The following is a 21,010-nucleotide window of genomic DNA, read 5'->3' on the forward strand; positions in this document are numbered from 1 at the left end:
TCTTTCTTTTATTTAGCAGCCAGATCACATTGACCAGTAATGGAAATTTCGTTCAAAAATAGCAAAGGATACTATAGTATACCATTTTGAATAGTAACAGACTACATATAATGTGGTTTACATGAATACAAACTCTGAAATTAAAATCTTAAAGGAGTCAGATTTGACAACAAAATAAAACTGTCAACTAAAAGATTACATATTACAGTTTTAGTTTAGTAGCCCACCTAACACTAACCTAACAAGCTAACAACAAACTATCCGGGCTGCATTTCCCAATTACACCAATGCTGTCAATGATTTCCAATGTGCCCTTCATGTGGAGTTGGAAATATTGGATATACGAGTTGCGAGCACATGAATGACCAAGCAAAGTTGTATTTTCAAGTGGGAATCTCTGAGTTTTATATGATACATACACAAGTTGGCGAGTTGTGACATTGGAAGGGGCATGTTGATCTGAAACATAGCAGAAATTCTGATCTATAATATGTTGTCTCTAGAGAGAGATCGTGAGAGGAAAGTGAGCCATATGCACACAGCGGCACCATTTTCATATGAAAAACTGGCCTGCTGCCATGCCAACAATTTGCTGACAAGTGTCAGATGGGACACAGCTCTGATCAAATAAATGTACTGTGGATGTTATGGATTTTAAAAGTGTGACAGCATTCAGAGGCTCTTGTAGCATATCTGGAAGCAGTTAAAAAGCAAGGGAACACATCCCATCACGTGGAATCAGCATTTCCAAGCAGTTTCAGTGGATTTTTACAGTACTGTACCTTAGAAAGGTGGGTCCGCTTTTGGGAGGATATACAATTATATACACATTGATGTTCTTCTTACCATTTTTGAATTTACTCGCAAAAAGCTGAACATGCTGGGTAATGATGTCTGCACCACTCCGATTTCAATCCAAATAAATGCTGCTTTTTTTATTTTTTACTTCCTATTCATCAAATAATAATACTACAAAAAAAAATCATGGTTTTCAATAAGAAGAAATGTTTCTTGAGCACCTCAAATTGATTTCAAAACAAATCAGCATATTAGTAAGATTTCTGAAGGATTAGGGTTAGGGTTAGGGTTAGTGACACTGAAGACTGGAATAATGATGCTGAAAATTCAGCTTTGTTCACAGGAATAAATTACATTTTAAAATATAGTCAAATAGAAAACAGCTATTTTAAGCTGTAATAATATTTTATATTACCGTTATTACATTACTTTCAAGTAAATTAAGTAATTCAAGTAAATTAAATTAAGAGACTAATGAAAAAAAAAAAAAAAAACTTCTTACAGACCCCAAACTTTTGACCATTAGTGTAGTATTGTTAAATAGTAGTCAATAAAAAAATATAACATTCAGCCATCATTTTTTCTTAATGTAAATATTCGTAAAAATGTAAAAGTTAGTCCATATAAACTGCAAATAAACCTTTCCAAGTGCACTTTCATCACATAGGGCTTTTCAGAAAAAGCTTTCGAGTGACAAATGTTCTGCTTTTCCTGCAGCAGCGCATGCTTTTTCTACAGCCTGCAATCAAACCACTGTAATTGGTGGCATGATGTCACAGAGTAGAAGCTTCAGTTAGTAGTATGAAACCACAGAACCATATTCCAGTCTACTGTGGCTTTGTCGAGCTTGCTTCAAATATGTGCAACACTTGCTTAATGATGGTCTTGAACGTAAGGCAGTGCTTATACAGTTTAAAAATCCCTGCGATGGACAATCACGAAGCCAGTGGGTCAATGAATGCCTTGACAAAGATTGCACACATGTGGTTGGTTTAGTCTTAAGTCTTAAGTATGCCTGGGAACCCTGTAGTCATGAAAAATGCATAATGTCAGGGGGAGCAGCGGTTCAGTGTGTCAGTGAAGACACGCAAAATGGTCTGGCCAATCTAAATGAGGGTTAGAGACTGGTGCCAAGCTAAAGACTGCTTGGCACAGACTGGGAAACACCTCCCAAGAGCCTGGCAAGAGCTGAAGTCTGTCAAGTGTCAACTTAGTGACCATTTCCGAATGAGTCAGTGGGAAAGTGGGTTTTTGAGTACAAACTGAGTCACTGAGTATATCTGAATATGCCTACTTCTATACTATATAGTAAAGGTAAAAAACAGTATGCGACCCGAGTCAGATGACCTACTACTTCCGGCGAGATTCTGAATTGTTTATACAATAGACACTTTATGAGGCCACGGGAGAGCAGTCCCGAAATTGGGAGCTTTGTCCTGCAAGATGCAATCAGTGTCCTACATCACAATTATGTCTGTATTATTTCATTTCTTTCCTGAAATTACAATACAATTACAATAAGAAATTTTATAGTAAAAAATGTGATTTTCCATTTGAGCAGCTGTCATATTCACAGAAAAAAATTATTCGTTGAATTTAATATAAAAAAATTATCGTAAGTGGTTGCATTCAATTGATTTTAGATACATTTAAACAAATGCATTAAGTTTAACTTAATCAATTGTAGTTCAACTTAATGCATTTGTTTAAATGTAGGTAAAATCAATTGAATGCAAGCACTTACAATAAAAAAATTGATTAAATTCAACGAATATTTTTTTTCAGTGTTGCTAGAGCGGGGAAAATAACCAACCAACACATTTGTACAAACACATTTTTCTGCTGATGCCTGGAAGAAGCAAAGGAACCAGTGTTGACCTCATCAAAACTCATTAAATATAGCTACACCAGCCAGGAATGCTTCTAGACACGCACTGGATAACATCCTGATTAAAGTCCCCATGAAATCAAAATTGACCCGATTTACTTTGTTAGCGCATATTACTAGTCTTGTGGTGAACAATTAATCCGTGCAAGTAAATATATAAAAAAACAAAAACATTTAGCATGGAAATCTTTAATCAAAATCTGAAAAGTTACTTCCGGGTCTGGAATGGCGTCTTTTTCTGATGACGTAGGTTTGACGGCTTGGTTTGAAAACGCTAAACCACTCCGTTCAAACCTTCAAAAGAGGAGGAGCGCTAGAGTAAAACCATGCCCTCTGTTCAATATTCCGTTTCACTGGGAAATCCGTCATAACACTGGAGAAAAGTCGTTTGCAACTTCCGGTTCACGGGGACTTTAAACCTGCCAGATCCAACAAAAGCATTCAAGTTAAATATGCACTGAATCCGGTAAAACGCATTTATTGTTTGCATAGTCTATAATAAATGAAAATAAAGTCGCTACTTAAGGAAATTTATTTTAAAATAAAATGTGATTTTTTACTTACACTAGAGATTTATTCAGTTCATTATATTTAGTAGAATACCCGTAAACGATAATGATAAACATTGTCAAACGTGATGGCAAAATAGGCTTTCCAACTAATGTAAATCAATATTTACGTAGTATAATAGTAAATTTCTCTCTCTCACATGTGTCCCACAAAATCACATCTACTGTCCTGCAACAGAGCAATAGTAAAGTGGTCACCCTAGAAGTGAAGCGACGCAACTGACGCTTGAAGCCAAGTCAAGTCTTTATTTAACAATATAGATTGTTTCAACGCAGCTTTACAGTGATAATACGAAATTAAAGTAACATAGACTGTTTTGGCTTTACAGCAGCTCTAGAATAAAGTTATTGTCCAGCTAAAGTTAGTTTCATTGATTCACTTCCGTTGCAAAGATCATTAGTTATTAACTTAGAGGGCCGCTTACACAACACCGTTCTAACAGAAAACCCTCAATGTGCTCCGGCCTGCTCATTCGCACAACAACAGTGCCTGGTGGCTCGAGAACGCAAACCTTGAAATAGGTTCCAAGGAGCAAGCATTGAAAAAACTTGAAAAAATTTATCATCTCCACGTAAACGTCAAAAACGTGAAGTACAGAGGTAAAGGGAAGGGAAGGAGGCTTTCACAGGTGAGAGACTAGTTGACACTTCAGGAGTCACATGACAATGACAACATGGTGGATGTAGTATGTCCAAATTTCATTTAACCTACACACATTCATATGAAACATAATTTTTAACTGTCGTGAAGTAAGTTTCAAACCAAATGTAATACCTAGGCTACATGGAATGTGATTTTGGATGCAGCATCTGTTTTTTTTCTTTGGTAGAATTATAGACCTCATGCGCCAGACAAACAAGCGCGCAGCCATCTTTAGAATATTGTCTTTGAACTTTCGTTTTTGTGGTCGCTCTGTGTATTTCAATGGCATTGCTGTCGAGGAGTAATTAGCTGGTGAAGTGGATTTACTTATTGTAAAGTTAACGAAAGTTATTATGAGGATTGTAATGTTTAAAGCAGATGTCTTAACAAATGCCAGTCGACCGGGAAGATTTTAAAACGAGCCGTTCATTCATAAATACGCAAGATCGCTGTGAAAATACAGACCGGAAGTCAAAAGACAACGAGCGCAGCGCTGAAAAGGGGCGGGACTACATACGGTCTATAGCCTTACCTTTCATTGTCTGTTGTTAATGTTAAATAACTAAAGATCACTTCTTGAAAAGCAATTCTGTTCACTTTCATTATGATATGGCATTTGATTGTGTGGAGTGTCCTCTAGTGGAAAGAGTTGATGGACAGTGAAGACTGTTCACGTGAGGTGTAAAGACAGCATTAATAAGCCTCATTTCAACCATGTCATCATCAACAGACGCCTTGCATCGGGTACTTTTGTAAGATCAAATGGAGAGGGAAATTTGGGCTGTATACGTTTTTGTGCGGCTTGGAATCCCTGTCTGACTGCAGAGCCAACGTAAGCTTTGTTTCCAACTGTACCTCTTTCTCACATCTCTGTGTCTCCTAATTTTAATCTGCAAGAGCATCCATCAAAATTGTGTGTGGCCTCATGCCAGAGTTAATTTCCCGGATTGTTCAGTAACAGACTTGCTCACTAAAACACACACACACACACACACACACACACACACACACACACACACACACACACACACACACACACACACACACACACACACACACACTTTAGAATGATTTATAAGCTGTTTTCCTCGTGGGGACCAAATATAGTCCGTTATGGGGACATTTTGGATCCATAAGGCATTCCTTAACCACACACACACAGCTATGGGAATATACCATTGACTTTTTTGCATTTATATACAGCTGATTTAAAATAATATAGACAAGAGGTGCCCAAACTCTTTTAACAAAAATAAAAAAGAGCCAAAAAAAATAAAACCTGATTGGGGCTAGTGGCCAAAAGTAAATGATGCATAATATAAAATAAAAATAAATTATATTAAAATTCATTTAAAAAAAAAATCTAATTCAATTATATTAACATATAAAAAAATTATATCTGAACATAGGACTTAAAATATCTGAACATCCTTAAAACAAGATACATTTATTTAAAACTTAATTAATTCTTTAGTTACCCCAGCACCTTTAAGTTTGTTTTCCTTTCTCAAGCAAGCCAATCCAATTATTATCACTTACCTGTCATAAGAAAACAATGATATAAATATAAATGATAAATTTTAAGCGGTTCAGACTCGGATGTAAGCATAAATCTCTCTAAAGTTTGTTAGATTTTTTATTGAAACAAGGAAAAGAAAAAAATCCAGTGATGTAAGACAAACAAACTGAAAGATATATTTCTTGACCATTTTGCTTTTAAGTATCACATTCCGCGAGCATAAGTTTGAGAGTTTACATAAAAGTGGCTGTGAAATACCACATATGTTCAGGTTACCTTAGATGACCATTTGATGCCATGCAGCCCTATCATGCCTCAGGCTGACCTTGACCTTGATGCCAGTGCCAGATTCACGCTATATGCAAATGTTACTCCTTTGATGGCCATTCGTTCATCATGCGATCAGGGGATGCCTGGCAAACAAGGCACAGAGTGATCAAAATTTCCATTTAGAGAGAAATTTTGTAGCACCCTACATTATACCCAGGCCCACCGCCCTCAGTTTAAGAAATAAGGTTAATTTTCTTTACACACAGGATTTTACATGGATCTTTCTTTGAGCCATACAGTTGAATAAATTAAATGAATAGTATCTTACTTTAGTTTAAAAAGAAGAACTCAGAAAGAGGGAGCGAGATGTAAAAGAGAAATGAACAAGAATTGCAAGCTCAAATACAACCTCTGGAAAAGGCATTTATAGGAACTGCTAACCACGCAGTTTAAAAGTACAGAGCAGAAAGATTGAAGACTGGGTAAAGCTGAGTTGTCTGTACTAAGCGAGTCTCTTTTTTTGTCCCATGGAGCAGACTGAACGCCAGTGCCAGTGCCAGTGCTTCTGACAGAAACCTCTCTTGGCTACTGTTATGGCAGTGTGTTTGAGGGGAATGGGGCCAGCCGAAGACAGAAAGTTGGATCAAAAAGGGACAAAACTGTGAACATACTGTGAACTGTATCCACGATCAAAAACAAATAAATTCCACAGCCACTGAATCATCTGGTCAGCTTCTGTTCGCTCCAGACGCCCTTTCCTCTCGAAACCAACTAACACGTCAAAATATGAATGCACTGGATTTGTACGATTTTTGGTTACAGGTCTTAAGCATTTCTGACAACTGTTGGCAAAAAAGTAGTCTGAGCAAAAATCACATACGGTCTGGAAGGACACTAGTCAGTTGAAGGAAGATGGGTTAAATTATAAGTGTGGACTTGGTCATTAATATAGTCACTTCATTTAAGAGTTAAGAGTTTGAAAACTAGGTGAGAGTTAATGCGTTTAGATGTTTTTATTCAGTCAATTTGCTGACAGCAGGTTTCAGTTATTTTACAAAATGGCTGTATTCATTTTGTTTTAGGGTTGTACAATAACAATACACACAATTTGAGTGGTCAATTCCATGACAGAGAGAGAAAGAGAGGGGGAAAAAAAGAAACGCTACAAAAATGCAGAGCCACAATTTTGTCTGGTATGAACTTTCATAGGTGTAAACGTTATAAGAAGGTTAAATGCAAGAAAACGATACTTCCTCATCAATAGTGTGCTCAAATATTTAGACAAGACAAGGAGAAAATGAGACGATTGTTCCCCTCAGTTACGTCTTTCTGCTGGCCTTTCCCGCTGACAACTATGAAACGACATCATTAAATTGATTCCATCTGTACGTTTGTGGATAACTTTCCATCCACCAGCACATGCTTCAGCCCCTTTCTTGCATATTCCCCTCATTTACAAAGATCTTAAGCCAAATAAAAGTATTCAATTGTTTTGCCATACTGTATAATGCTATATAACTTTGTCAAACAGATCATATAAAGTATAACATCAACCCTTTAGCAGTTTTACCAAAACCAAAGTCTGATATTATAATATCAGTGTGCCCTAATCATTATAAATAATCATTTAATCCTCGCTAAACTGGAAAACAGCATTACACATTGTACTCTGTGAACATATAAGGAACACTGGCACTTAAATGACTGCTGTAAATTATTAAAAAATGTTGGGACAACATAAAAGAACTCGCTGACAGTCCTGGACTCATTTCAATGTACATACCATCATCTCACAACAAACACTTGAAATGATGGATGCTGTTGTTTGTGTGTGATTCAAACTAATGGGTGTTTACAGAGTTTGTAGACATCGTCCTTATCCAAATGCCATCTAGTCATTAACTTCCTCACTGCAGACTCTCATTCATACGTTTGAACTGGAGTTAAAGTTCACAGATGTGTAATCAAATGAAATGTAGTTCAGTAAGCATATGCTGATATGTCTTTAAGATAACTTCAAGATGTGTTATGCAGTCCGTAACCCCATCTCCTGTCTCATGGTGGCGCTGGTGCACTTTCTCACATTCTGACAGCAAGAGTCATTTATTTTAAATATAAATTGCAAATCAACACACAGCAAATTTATAGCAGTCACTCTAAAAAAGATGGAATAATGTCAAGATGACTTTTATGATAATGTCATAATGTCACAATATGTCATTTATCATAAAGATAATGCTAATATTTTCTTGAATAATGGCTTCACCTTTATTCATAAGTTAAGGATAACGTACTTGCCTACTGTTTTCCCAGTACATAGAATACATGTATTTTCATTTTAAATAAATTAAATGGCATTTTAAATAATTATTAATGTTTGCAATATAAACAAGTGTTGTTATTATTATTATAAGTAGTATTATAAACAATAATACTTATTGTAATTATTATTATAATGATATCAAAGTGGAACAATAATATAGTTTAATACATTTACAATTATTTATTATTGACTTTTATTATCATTATAATTATTACACACTGATGCCATTATTTTACAATATTATATTATTTAATAATGACTTTTATCTTATTATTCCATGCCATCTCAGAAAATTATATTTCTTAATAATATATATTTTTTTGTTATATAATAATTTAATTATACAGTAGTATTTAATAACAATTACTTTCATTATTTTATCATTATTATTATTATTATTAATGATATTATTTTTTATTATTATCATTCCACTCCAATGCCATCTCAGAAGATGATACTCAAGAATGCCTTTGCATAATTATTAAACATACTTTTTCAGGTCTTTTTCCTGGTTGCTTTTTCTGAAAGTAAACATGTGTATCTGGCAAGCCAATGTTTAGAGTCTCAGTCAGCTCCCTAGAGCACAAAGTGAATAGTATAAATGATATACGCTGCTGATGATGACAGTAATTACACACTAATGGAGTTCTAAACAAAAGTTTGGGAGGAACTTGTTTAGCAAAACTTCCCGCCTGCCATTCTCAACACCGATGAATTGCAGGACTATGAAATCATTCCACCAGCACAGCTTTCTGACCTACTACAAATGCATCGCCAAACACAAGAACGGTAACATTATTAAGTTTGTAGACGGCAATACAGTTGTAGGGCTCATCAGAAAAAAAAAATGAAACTGCCTCTCTTCCACTAGACTGCAGTTGCTCGTACATATTTTACGAATTGGCCAATTCGTATGAATTCATACGAATGACCTACCCCTGACCCCGCCCCTAAACCTACCCATCACGTGGGTTTAGACAAATCGTACAAATTCGTACGAGTGAGGTCGTACGAATTAGTACGAATTAGCCAACTTTTTATCATTCGTACGAATTCGTACGAATTGGTCGTGAGATAGCGTTGGACAATATTTGCCCCCTTAAACTGATTTTCAGGTGCATCTTTATAAAGACAAAGTGTTTCTAAGTCACGTTTTGTCAAATTCTGAAAGTTCCATTAATTTAATTATTAATATAATAAATAAAGCAATAAATGGGTAATTAAATAAAGAAATTCGTAAACAAAATATATAATTTCAATAAAAATTAAATCAGTATCAGCAAAAGGCATCTTTACACTGCAGTGGCACAAGCCGCATAGATGCATTTACACAGTTTAATGCTGCTCAGAGGTGGCATGAATGCAATTACACTGGAATAAATAATTTTATGGGATAACGTTTTAAATAAAATAAAAAAATCAATAGAGAAATATGAATTAATGATAAAAAAGCTCTGGTTACTGAAGCACGCTTGGTTCATGAGATAACGTAGAGGGACATTGCTTGAGGCCTGGTGCAAGGACAACAATCTCCCATACCCAGTATAGAAGCATAATCATTTATAATGACAGAATTGCAAGATTTAACTAGCAATTGCGAGTCATAAAATCAGAATTGCGTGATATAAAGACGTCTTTATAAGCCTACGTCTTCTAAATTTTCATAATTTAAGAAAATTGGTGTGTAATTGAAATGTTATGTTTTGCTTGGTTAATGTTTTATTTTATTTTGTAAGTAATAAGAATTACACTGTCTTCTTTAAACAATTGTAGTAGTGAATTATATAATTAAAGAAATTAAGAGCAGTTGCAGATAAAAGTTAAGCACTTTTCAGCAAATGCTAGAATATTTTATTTCTTTTTTGTTTATTCTGGTTATTAAACACTAATACATTTTTATTAATGTCAGTAAGAGTTTTTGAACGTTTAAGTCATAATGATTAAAGATAAACTATTTCTTTATTTTCTCGTAATATTTGTTAAAAAAAAAAAAACTAGCTCATTGCATGACTATAGCTCATTGCATAACCTGATTCAATGTTTGTTTTTTCTACTGTCAGCCAAACCTGTTCTGCTCCTGTTTTCATTAAGTCCATTTTATTCATATAACACATTATACAATACAAGTTGTTTCAAAGCAGTTGTGCAGTAAAAATCAGTGTGAGCATTCTGAATGGAAAAATTACTGTTTACAGTCTCAACCTTGTGGTGTCAAGTTTGCCAAAGTTACTTTTCATTCCTTACCTAACAGTGTTTTATAACTATGTTTATGCTGATAAGGTTATTTAAAGAAGTCTGTATTTTTAGTTTGTGCCATGGGAAATTGTCAATGTATTTCACCTGCAGTTCAAAGTGGCTTTCTCCAACCTTTGAGGTCCCTGATTGGCCAGAGGAAAAATGTCATTTTGTATATAAACTGGACATGAGCCTAGGTTTAGTTGTAGGTTTTTCTCTAAACCAGGGAAGGATGAAGCTTCTAATCTTGGCATCGTTGATCGGGCTGAGCCTCGCTCAGTTCAACCCTAACACTAAAAGTGGAAGAACTGCCATCGTCCACCTGTTTGAGTGGCGCTGGACCGATATCGCAGCGGAGTGTGAGCGCTACCTCGGACCAAATGGCTTTGGTGGAGTTCAGGTATTTTTAAACACATCATTGAAGTTAATACTGCAAAGAGTTGATTTGCAGTTGATAATTTCTTGTGCTTTATAAGTAAAAATGTATAACAGTAATAACAAAATAAAACTTTTTCCCATTTCAGATCTCCCCTCCGAGTGAGAGCATTGTTGTCACAAACCCCTGGCACCCTTGGTGGCAGAGATATCAGCCAATCGGTTACAACCTGTGTTCCAGATCAGGAAATGAAAATGAGCTGAGAGACATGATCACCAGGTGCAACAATGTCGGGGTAAATGCAGCTATAATTTACAAATAGAGTACAACTAGCCTATTGCTGTTTTATTTTCATGGAAAATTCATGTCGGTTTGTTGTTGTAGGTATACATCTACGTTGATGCAGTCATCAACCACATGTGTGGAGCGGGTGGTGGATCTGGTACCCACTCAAGCTGTGGTTCATATTTCAATGCCAACAACAAGGACTTCCCCACAGTTCCATACTCAAACTTGGACTTCAATGATGGCAAATGCAACACTGGCAGTGGAAACATCGAGAACTACCAGGATATCAACCAAGTATGAGATGATTTGTTGTCTAAGTGTGCATTTCAACCTCTGATTTATTGTGCAGTGTGATCTCTTGTTGTCTTGGTGTTACGAATCTGAGCACTGTAATGATGGCAGGTGAGAAACTGTCGCCTGGTTGGTCTTCTGGACTTGGCTATGGAGAAGGACTATGTGCGTGGTAAGGCGGCCGGCTACATGAACAAACTGATTGACATGGGAGTGGCTGGATTCAGAGTGGACGCTTGCAAGCACATGTGGCCTGGTGATCTTTCTGCTGTCTATGGCCGTCTTAACAATCTGAACACTAAGTGGTTTCCCTCTGGCGCCAGACCTTTTATCTTCCAAGAGGTATTTCCATTCATTTCCAAAAAGAACATCATTGTAAAGGTGGCAAAATATTTAATAGCGATTTACTTGTTATTGGGTATATTATTAGGTTATTGATCTAGGTGGGGAGCCCATTACATCAAACGAATACACTGGAATTGGAAGGGTGACTGAGTTCAAGTACGGTGCCAAGCTGGGCAATGTCATCCGCAAATGGAATGGAGAAAAACTATCCTTCCTCAAGTAAGCAAAACTGTGGATTTGCATTGCTATTAATTATACAACAGTCCTCCATTTGATTGGTCAAACAAAGTTCCAAACATACAGTACAACAGCACTGGGACTTGTCGCTGTCTGTATCAATCTACTTTGCATATTCCAGACGAACAGTCTAGTGGCGGGAATTTTTCACTGACTCTTTCTGAAGGTTACATTGTTACACAAGTAGCAGTGTCTGATTGAGTCTAGTGTGGATCACTGATTCATTAATTCAACTGATTCATTCAAAACACTCATGAACAAAAGATTCATTCAGGAATAAAACAAGAGACTGTTTTTATGATTAACCAACTGAGGAAATATCTCAAGCCATTCGTTCAAAACTCTTGATTCATTCAGAGACAAAACAAGTGACTATTTTTTAGTAAGCAATTCAATCATTCACTCAACTATTTAATATACTGATTCATTCAGGAACTAAACAAGTGAGGCCCTGCGTCTCAATGTCCATACTATCCATCCTAAACAGTATGTGAGATTAAAATAAGTGTGTCCCTAAGCATATAAGAGTATGCCAGAAGTCCCCGGATGGTCTACTATTCCCGGTGGATTTTCGAAGTGTGGATCCGTGCACACTCTAAAGGCTAATATTGCCCACAACCCTTTTGCGCTTTGGAGAAGGAACTACAAACACGAGTAAAAAGTGTTAAAAAACTAAAAAAACATGGCGGATAGGCGTGACCGACGGTGAGAGGTTTAGATAAAGGTTTGAGTGACTAATCTAAGTTTAACCCAATAAAAAAATATATTTATTTAATGTTCATCATCATTGGTCAGGTCCCCTGTTATGGAGCTTGACAATATGTTTCCACAATTCTCTATTCTTGGCGATGCTGATGATCACTTTTGTGTCCTCTTCCCTTTTGACATGGGTGAGTGACTGTCTGCTCTTCGCTGCAGGGAGAGCTTTTTAATTCCGGGCTTTTGTTGTACTCGTCGATATAGCTCCAGATTTTGTGTCTGAAGGTTAGGCAAGGGGCTCCTTGCTTGTTCTTATCACTGACTTCTGAGTGATAGATGGCGTAGATGTGGGCTGGTTCGTTCTCTTCCATGCAAAAACACTGGCCCACGAACTCTTTTTAATGTTATCCGTGGTATATTTCATCTGCAATAACAATGAGGACTTTTATAAAAATCTGTTTGGCCATTAACTTTTAAATGCCTCATTTATGCATAAATAAGGAGAGTTCTCTGTGACCCGCGACAGCAGATCAACGTGCTACATCATTTCTCTCCGATACAGTATAGGAAATTAAAAGAAATGAGGAGGATTTTTATCTTTGACAAGATGATTGACAGGCAAGTTTACTGTGACAGGATGTGACAGAGAGCAAACGTTAAAGACACAATTGTATTGCGTGATAGTGTGTCCTAAAGCTTGTCTGCTCTTCTGCTACACACTCAAAAGTATGTACTTTTTCTTCGCAAAGAGAATACATAATTTTAGGACCTAGTATAAGTAGGCGAATTGAGACGCAGCAACAGTCTTTTTTTCTTTTCTTTTTTGAGTGAGAAACTGAATAATTCATTCAAACGATTCATTCAAAACGCTGATTTTTTCAGGAATGAAATGCGTGACCATTTTATGAGTGAGAAATTAAATCATTCACTTAATCACTTCATTCAATCCACTCATTCAGGAATGAAGCACCACTGCTGTTGCCCAGAGGCACATCTTTTTTTGTTGTTGAAATATTTACTATAGGGTAACAAAAAAGTAACTGATAATATTGTGTCTAAAATGTAAGATACTCAATGTTAACGTCTTGCTCAGAACAATAAAACAGAACAAGAAGTGAGTGTGATATTGCATAAATTAATTTTAGTGTTAATTCATACTTTTTCTAAGTGTCTTAGCTCTTTTTGTTGTATTTATTGTTTCTTGCAAACTAAAAAGATTAAGATTGTTTGTTTCAGGAACTGGGGTGAGGGCTGGGGCTTCATGGCTTCTGGTAAAGCTTTAGTGTTTACTGACAATCACGATAACCAGAGAGGACATGGTGCTGGAGGTGCATCTATTCTGACATTCTGGGATGCCAGGTACAACTTTGTATGATTTTAATTTACAAAGTAGCATATGCATGACTCATGAAAATATAAAATTTCCTTTCACCTGTTATAATCCTTCTCTTTCTAGACTTTACAAAATGGGTGTAGCCTTTATGTTGGCCCACCCGTACGGATTTACCAGAGTAATGTCCAGCTATCGGTGGGACCGCAACATTGTGAATGGACAGGTAGATGTTTAAGCTTAGCCAAGTGAGAAAACAAATGCTAATATGTCTTGTAAGGATTCATAATTGTTCATTTTTTCATTGCTCAGGACCAAAACGACTGGATAGGACCTCCCAGCAATGGTGATGGATCCACCAAACCTGTTACCATCAACTCTGACTCTACCTGTGGAAACGGCTGGGTTTGTGAGCACAGATGGCGTCAGATCAAGTGAGTTCCAATAGTTTCAAGATGTCTTATGCTTGCTAACATACACGAAGGTTCAAAAGCTTGGGGTCAGTGTGATTTTTTTTTAAAAATCAGCAAGGATGCATTACCAAAAGTAACAGTAAAGACATTATTTCAGGTTTGGTATTTTTTGTATTTCAAATAAACGGTATTTCACAGTATTACTGTTTTTACTGTTTTTTTTTTTTTATCAAATAAATGCAGCTTTGATGAGCATAAGAGACGTCTTTAAAAAACATGAACAAAATATGATACCAACATTTTAATTGTAGTGTACTTCAGAATTTACAATCATTATAATTATGAAGTAAGATTATAAAGTAATGGTTGGGAATGTAAGATGCAAACTAACATTTCTCCACAGAAACATGGTGGCCTTCCGTAATGTTGTAGATGGACAGTCATTCTCCAACTGGTGGGACAATGGAAGCAACCAGATCTCTTTCAGCCGTGGTAATCGAGGGTTCATTGTCATCAACAATGATGACTGGTAAGAATTTGTTCTTTAAAGAAAGGTACAAAATGAGAGAAGATATTAGTTTGTATTTTAGAGATATGTTGTATTGAAATCTAGCTACTATAGTGTGTGTTGTGGATGTAGCTACTGCCACTGTTATTAGCAGCATATAATCTATAATATTTACTTGTGCTCTAGGGAGCTGAATGTTACCCTGAACACTGGCCTGCCAGGAGGCACCTACTGTGATGTGATCTCTGGTGATAAGGAAAGCGGCAGATGTACTGGGAAACAGGTGACGGTTGGAGGAGATGGGCGTGCTGCCTTCAGAATCAGCAACACGGAAGAAGACCCGTTTATTGCCATTCACGCAGACTCAAAACTTTAAATATGCCATTTAAATAAATAAGCTGCATGCAAGTTATTACATTTGTCATTTTTTACATGGTTTCATCCTGTCTCCAGTTGCAAAAATTGTATTTGTAATTTATCCATATATAAGCAAAATCTTTAGAAATAGAGTATTATTCATAATTAAGAACTATAATATAATTTACAATTCCAAATTCCAGTCACTTACCCTTAAGAGCAGTTAAATGGTACATAAAAAAACAGTACAATAAATACAAATATAAAGTCTAAAATTAAATATAAACATAAAAATTGAAGGTACAATAGTTTAACTTTACTACTGGACTACAGTTGTATCTCACATATCAGCACAAATCCTTGTGATATTTTGAACACAGTGTACTTCGTTTTGCTTCTCTCTGATCAGTCTGAGGAAACCTGAGAAAGCAGCTTCTCTTCCTCAATAAAGTCAAAAGAAATGAATGCATGCTCGGTCCTTGCAGTCCGTCACTCAGCATGATGGCCAATAATGACCTGTCAGAGATACTGGCCACACATTGCAGAGCATAACCCAGCAGGTCTGCAGGGTCCTGCCTTAACGAATGCCGAGATGGACTAGTACACCCAAAGGGCCTGAGATAATGCATAATCTATTTCTCGCCTCACATCAAAAGTGACACAAATGTATTTCCTTAAACAATAGCCTTTAATAGCCCAGAGAGCAGCTTTTGATGAGTACTAACATGTATAAATGTCAATAAAACACCAAAAATCAGCTATTAGTGAAAAATAAAGGTAACAGTTTGCATTATTCTAAGTAAATGTTTTGAGTGAATTTGACTACCAAAAACTGGCCAACAATAGGCCTACCCATTTAGATAAAACAACTGATTGTTGGAAGCTGCAATGTTTATTTAATGCAATTTTAAATTGAGAAATATCATGACAAGCAAAGAGATTGTTGTCTTAAACTAATAAGGAACATCTCAACACCTGTCACCTACTGTATAAAATGTGTTAAATTGCCGCAGACAAGGGTAACAATCAACTAACTCATTTTAAGTATAGAGAATTAAGCTAATTTTGAGGTCACAAGATGAGAGAAAGTTACTAAGCCTGACAACAAAATCAGCAACAACACTGGGGTTCATGCCCCAGTGCACGCTGGGAAGTGGGTCAATAGTACTAAATCACAAAACAAAAAGTGTGAGCCTAAATTCTCGTTCACTTTTTTTGTTGTGTTTAAACCGTTAAATACACACAAGGTTATGTCAAAAACACACAAACACAGTCGGTTGTCTATGAAAGTAAAGAGCAGTTGCTATAATATTATAATAAGATCCCCATACTCGTTTTTCTCGTCAGAGAAAGGCTTACCAAAACAAAGTTACTGGGTTGGCCTTTTTCATGTTATATGGGTTGGTAGATGCACAGAGATTATAGCACTTAAACACGTAAAAAGTCAGATTTTTATGATATGTCACCTTCAATGTTTTATATAAGTTCATAAATATACTACTGTTCAGTGTTAAAATCATGTTTGTTCATAATACATAAACTAACAACTTGAAAATCCAAAAATGTGCTAGTGTCTGTAGAAATTAAGATTTACCAAGAAAAGCATAGTTCAATGTTAGTTCAAGTTATATCTAATGTATTAACAAACTGTAAACTAATTAAACCTTATTGCAAAGTGCAATCCAACTAACCTTCTTTTGTTGCTGGTTCAACTTTAATAAAGTCAGTATATAGTATATTGTAATATAAAAGCTGCAATTAGATGCATTACGTGTGTTCCCGAAAGTTGTAAGTTGTTTTAAATAGCAAGTAAACCCCAAAAATGACAACTACCATGAAAATTAGTTTAATTAGTTATTTTTTCAGCATTATTTATATGGGTTTTTTTTTCTTCACACTGCAGACAAACTGAGTCTAATTCATGTGAATTCATATGATAAAAGTGAAGAAAAACACAAACAGCTTTGAAATGACAGCATGTTTTCCTCCAAATTTTAATTTAGTGAAAAAAAAAAAAAATGCATTATCAAAGAAAGTGATTCATTCTATGCTGGCCTATGTCAAGTTTGCCTGCACTGATAATCTTGTGCAAACCATTGAAAAACAAATTGTATTACAGTCAGTGCATATCGTTGTAACCCTAGAAGAGCTCTGGTAATTGTTACTACAGCGCCCCATATAGATACAACACAAGCAATTTGGTTAGCATGAAACAGAGTTCAGCCTTTGATCTTGGAGGAACGTTTTATTTCTGTTTTTTGGAGCTTTCATGCTGCTGCCACCACGTCGGTTTCACCTGAGTGCAGCTGTGGCAGGGCCGTCAGGGCAGCAGGGGCCCAGGGGGCCACCCTCCGCGCCCCGTCACACACACTCAAGAGCTCGACATATACACACACACAGACCTGAGCTCCAGACATGAGAGCTTAGACAGCAAAGGTGACATTCACCACACCATTCCACTTTGTCGTCATGGCAACTCTGATCTGATGACAATCTGGAAAACAATAACTTTATTATACAGATATATGAAGAGTGAGTAACCTTTGTTTCCCTAACTCACTCTCAATTAATATATTGGCTATATACAGGGCTTGACATTAACACCCGCTAAATGCGGGTGGATTTCAGCAGTGGCGAATTTCCACTAGCAACTTTGGCTGCTTGAATTTTATATATAATATATACTTTTCAATTGTAGTCTTGTAAAAAGACATCTGAAATAATAAACTATAGTGTTGTCAAAAATATTGCTTTTTCGATACATATCAATACTGAAATATCTGAAACGCTTTCAATACTCATTTTCCACAGATACACGATACCAGCTGCGCTTTCTTGCTCTCTTATCTCTCTGACAGAGTTGACACACAAACCTGCCTCCCCTCACTCACTTGTTTCATTTGATCCAGATGAATATTGTTGGTGTTATACAGGGCTTGAAATTTAGCGTGGGATTGTGCACATAATTGTACTCAATCCTGCAGATTTTGTGCACATAAAGCCTCCTCTCAGTACTAAATTTTGATCTGTTTCCACTGCTTATTGCGCTTAAAAAGTCAAAATGCTGGTCTTAGCTAATATTCACGTAAACACAGTCAGTTATATTTTAAGTGAACGCAAACAGTTGAGAAAGAAAACCCATGTGTAACAGTATAATGGATCCTTGCTTCAGGTCTTAAAGTGATATTAGCCTAATTTACCTGCTGCCAAATTATGAGATAATATTAAAAATATCTAAATGGCAGTTTTTCCCCCACGGTATCGATGTCAAAATTGTGGCCAGCGAAAATGCTGAGTGGCAAGTAACTTTGTAACAGTCTTTGACTTTGTCAAATAATTAAAAGATCCATTACGCCATCACCTGTATTGTTGTTAAGTAATTTTTGCTTTCTTTGGGTAAGGCAGCAAACAATGTCCTCCTGTTCACCGTTGCATCATCAGCTGTTGCTAGTCCCTATTGTTTCTGAAGTGCTGCTGCTGAATTGCTGCTGTTGCTGCTGCAGAGCAAGTAAAGGGACTTGCAACGGCCAATACATAAGCCGACACACTGCTGTTAGTATGTAAAACAAACTGCTGCTGCACACATAGTATATATATATATATATATATATAAATTTCCCATAGCAGATCTACACAGGTGGAGCTGGGGAAGGTGGGGAGTTTCAGATTAACTCTGAAAGCATGTTGCAAACTGCTATAGTGAATGGTAAACAGCCATTTAAATGTTAAGCAGCAAGCTCATTGGCTGCAGACACGACATGAACCAATCAGCTTGCACCAAGTAGTTAACGCTGTAAATATCCTCAGGACCCATGAGCCTGCACCATCTAAAGTTTCATGACAGAACTAGGCATAGATGATATTTATATATTTATTATGTATTACATTTATTTATTACTTTGGGTTTAGAATTTTTTTTCGCCCAGAAAAGACTGTAGAGCACCATTGCATTCAATAAATAATTGAATTGTCCTGTGTCTGTCTGAGTTGAACAGAGGGGAGAGCTGTACCTTCCGATTAGAAGCTCAGGTGTCACTGTTGCAGGTCAGAAGCTTGGACTTGTCATTTTTACTGATGTTTTTTGACATCACCGTCAACACTGTCCCTTGTACCCACACACCCCCTGTCCCTTGCTCTATAATTTATTATGCTCACAGTGAACTTGACTGTCAGTGCACATATGGTGGACTGCCTAACCATAAACTTTCTTCTTAATCATTTAAAGGGGAGGGGGGACAGTTGCAAAACAGTTTCCTGAAGGTCCAAATATTATGCTTATAAATAAAAAAAAAATCATCAAGACCTAGACTGCATTTTTATCTCACTACCAGTGTTGGGGGTAACGCATTACAAGTAATGTGAGTTCTGTGATCAGAATACTTTTGTCACATAACTAAGTTACAAGTTACATAATCTGAGTTACTTTTTCGAATAAGTAATGCAAGTTCATTTGTTTTCCCATTAATGGACTGCAGGTTGAGAGAAATCAGGTGTGCGCTGTGTGAACATGAAGGATATTGTAGCTCTAGACTAAATGGGCGCATACAGATTCAGTATCCTTCAGTATTATAAAACCTGCTACAATTAAATATGTTAAATATACTGTGTATTTAATCTCACTTTATTTACCAATATGTCTTTGCTGCTGTCCATCGATGATCTAACTCAACCATACTAAGCAAAAATGGTTTTAGATCAACATCACATTTGAGGCTTATTCAATTCACCTTTAGTATGAAAGGACATTTACATTTGCCCAAATTTTAAATTTGCTATTAAAAACAAACAAGCAAGTCACGTGTTTCAGCCACGTGTTGTGTAAATGTTGAAATAAGATTGGCAGGGCATATGGAGATGGGCATAAACACACACACACACACACACACACACACACACACACACACACACACACACATACATACATACATACATACATACATACATACATATATACACACACACACCAGTAAAGCTTTTTTTATGCGTTTTTTGTATACACAAAATTAGGGTTAAGGGTACAATATTAATAATTTGCTTATAGTTGTCATTTAGCTAAGTAAATGTGTGTTGGGGGTGATGAGGGTGTTCAGATGTCTTCTGTACAACCCACTGGCTCTGGTTTAATCATTTCATCTGCTCGATTTACCCATTCTTCACAGTCACCATAGGGGTCAAAGGTGGAGGTGGCACGAAGCTGATCCATGGACAAAGTAAAGGGGAAAGAAGAAACGAGTAAACCAATATTGTTCCTTTTTTGATAAAAATATCTTATAAATAATTGTGCAATGTGCATCATATTTTGAATGTTTGTGAAAGTTGTGTTATTGTTTGTCTTGAGTAATGAAATGTGAGCAGTGCACAAAAATGTGTATGCCTCAGGAACAACACTCAGATCTCAGGAAAAGAATTTATTACAGTTTTTCTCGATTGTTTACACACATGTTCTGGTACTTGAGACACAATGACCACAACATGCAACTCATTCACCAACCCCCTGAGCCAATTCTGCTAAACTACAAGCACAATTCCTGCTTTACACTCAAATTGCAGTTCTAAAACACACTTTTTTCAAAACACTACACACAACTATCTGCTTTTGGCACAATTATCATGCAGAAAATCTCTTGTTTCCACAAGGAACACACTGCCATTCAAATATGCACACTGACTCTTCACATGGGCAAACACCCGTCACCCAGTTTTACAATTAGCCATCAGAGCTTTAGCATGACATGGATGACAACATTGGATTTTTTTTTTTATTACTGTAACTGTATACAGTAAATTCTTCTGTTGTTTTGTATGTAGACCACTGTATGTCCTACTTTGTGTTGGTTGGGATGTACACTGTGTACATTGTTTTTGTGGGAAAAATAAAATATATTTGTTACTGTGTATTTGTGTGTTCTGAGTATAAAAAC

General features: G+C 36.3%; 1 protein-coding gene across 1 annotated transcript; it reads left to right on the plus strand.

Annotated features, from left to right (window-relative positions):
* Positions 1 to 4,397: 4,397 nt before the first annotated feature.
* Positions 4,398 to 15,143, plus strand: amy2a (amylase alpha 2A). The gene is made up of 11 exons (XM_081374183.1): positions 4,398 to 4,730; positions 10,472 to 10,645; positions 10,770 to 10,916; positions 11,006 to 11,203; positions 11,312 to 11,542; positions 11,631 to 11,764; positions 13,718 to 13,840; positions 13,938 to 14,037; positions 14,124 to 14,245; positions 14,628 to 14,753; positions 14,919 to 15,143. The coding sequence occupies exons 2-11, from the start codon at positions 10,478 to 10,480 to the stop codon at positions 15,106 to 15,108; spliced, it is 1,539 nt and encodes a 512-aa protein (XP_081230309.1). The 5' UTR covers positions 4,398 to 4,730; positions 10,472 to 10,477; the 3' UTR covers positions 15,109 to 15,143.
* The last annotated feature ends 5,867 nt before the right edge of the window (positions 15,144 to 21,010 follow it).

The sequence above is a fragment of the Scardinius erythrophthalmus genome (assembly GCF_964197995.2).
Source record: "Scardinius erythrophthalmus genome assembly, chromosome: 9".
Taxonomy (NCBI): Eukaryota; Metazoa; Chordata; class Actinopteri; order Cypriniformes; family Leuciscidae; genus Scardinius; species Scardinius erythrophthalmus.

Coding starts and splice junctions, on each gene's coding strand:
- amy2a (XM_081374183.1), top strand. CDS start 10,478: ATGAAGCTTCTAATCTTGGCATCGTTGATCGGGCTGAGCCTCGCTCAG. Junction 14,246..14,627: donor CACAGATGGCGTCAGATCAA/GTGAGTTCCAAT, acceptor ATTTCTCCACAG/AAACATGGTGGCCTTCCGTA. Junction 14,754..14,918: donor GTCATCAACAATGATGACTG/GTAAGAATTTGT, acceptor CTTGTGCTCTAG/GGAGCTGAATGTTACCCTGA.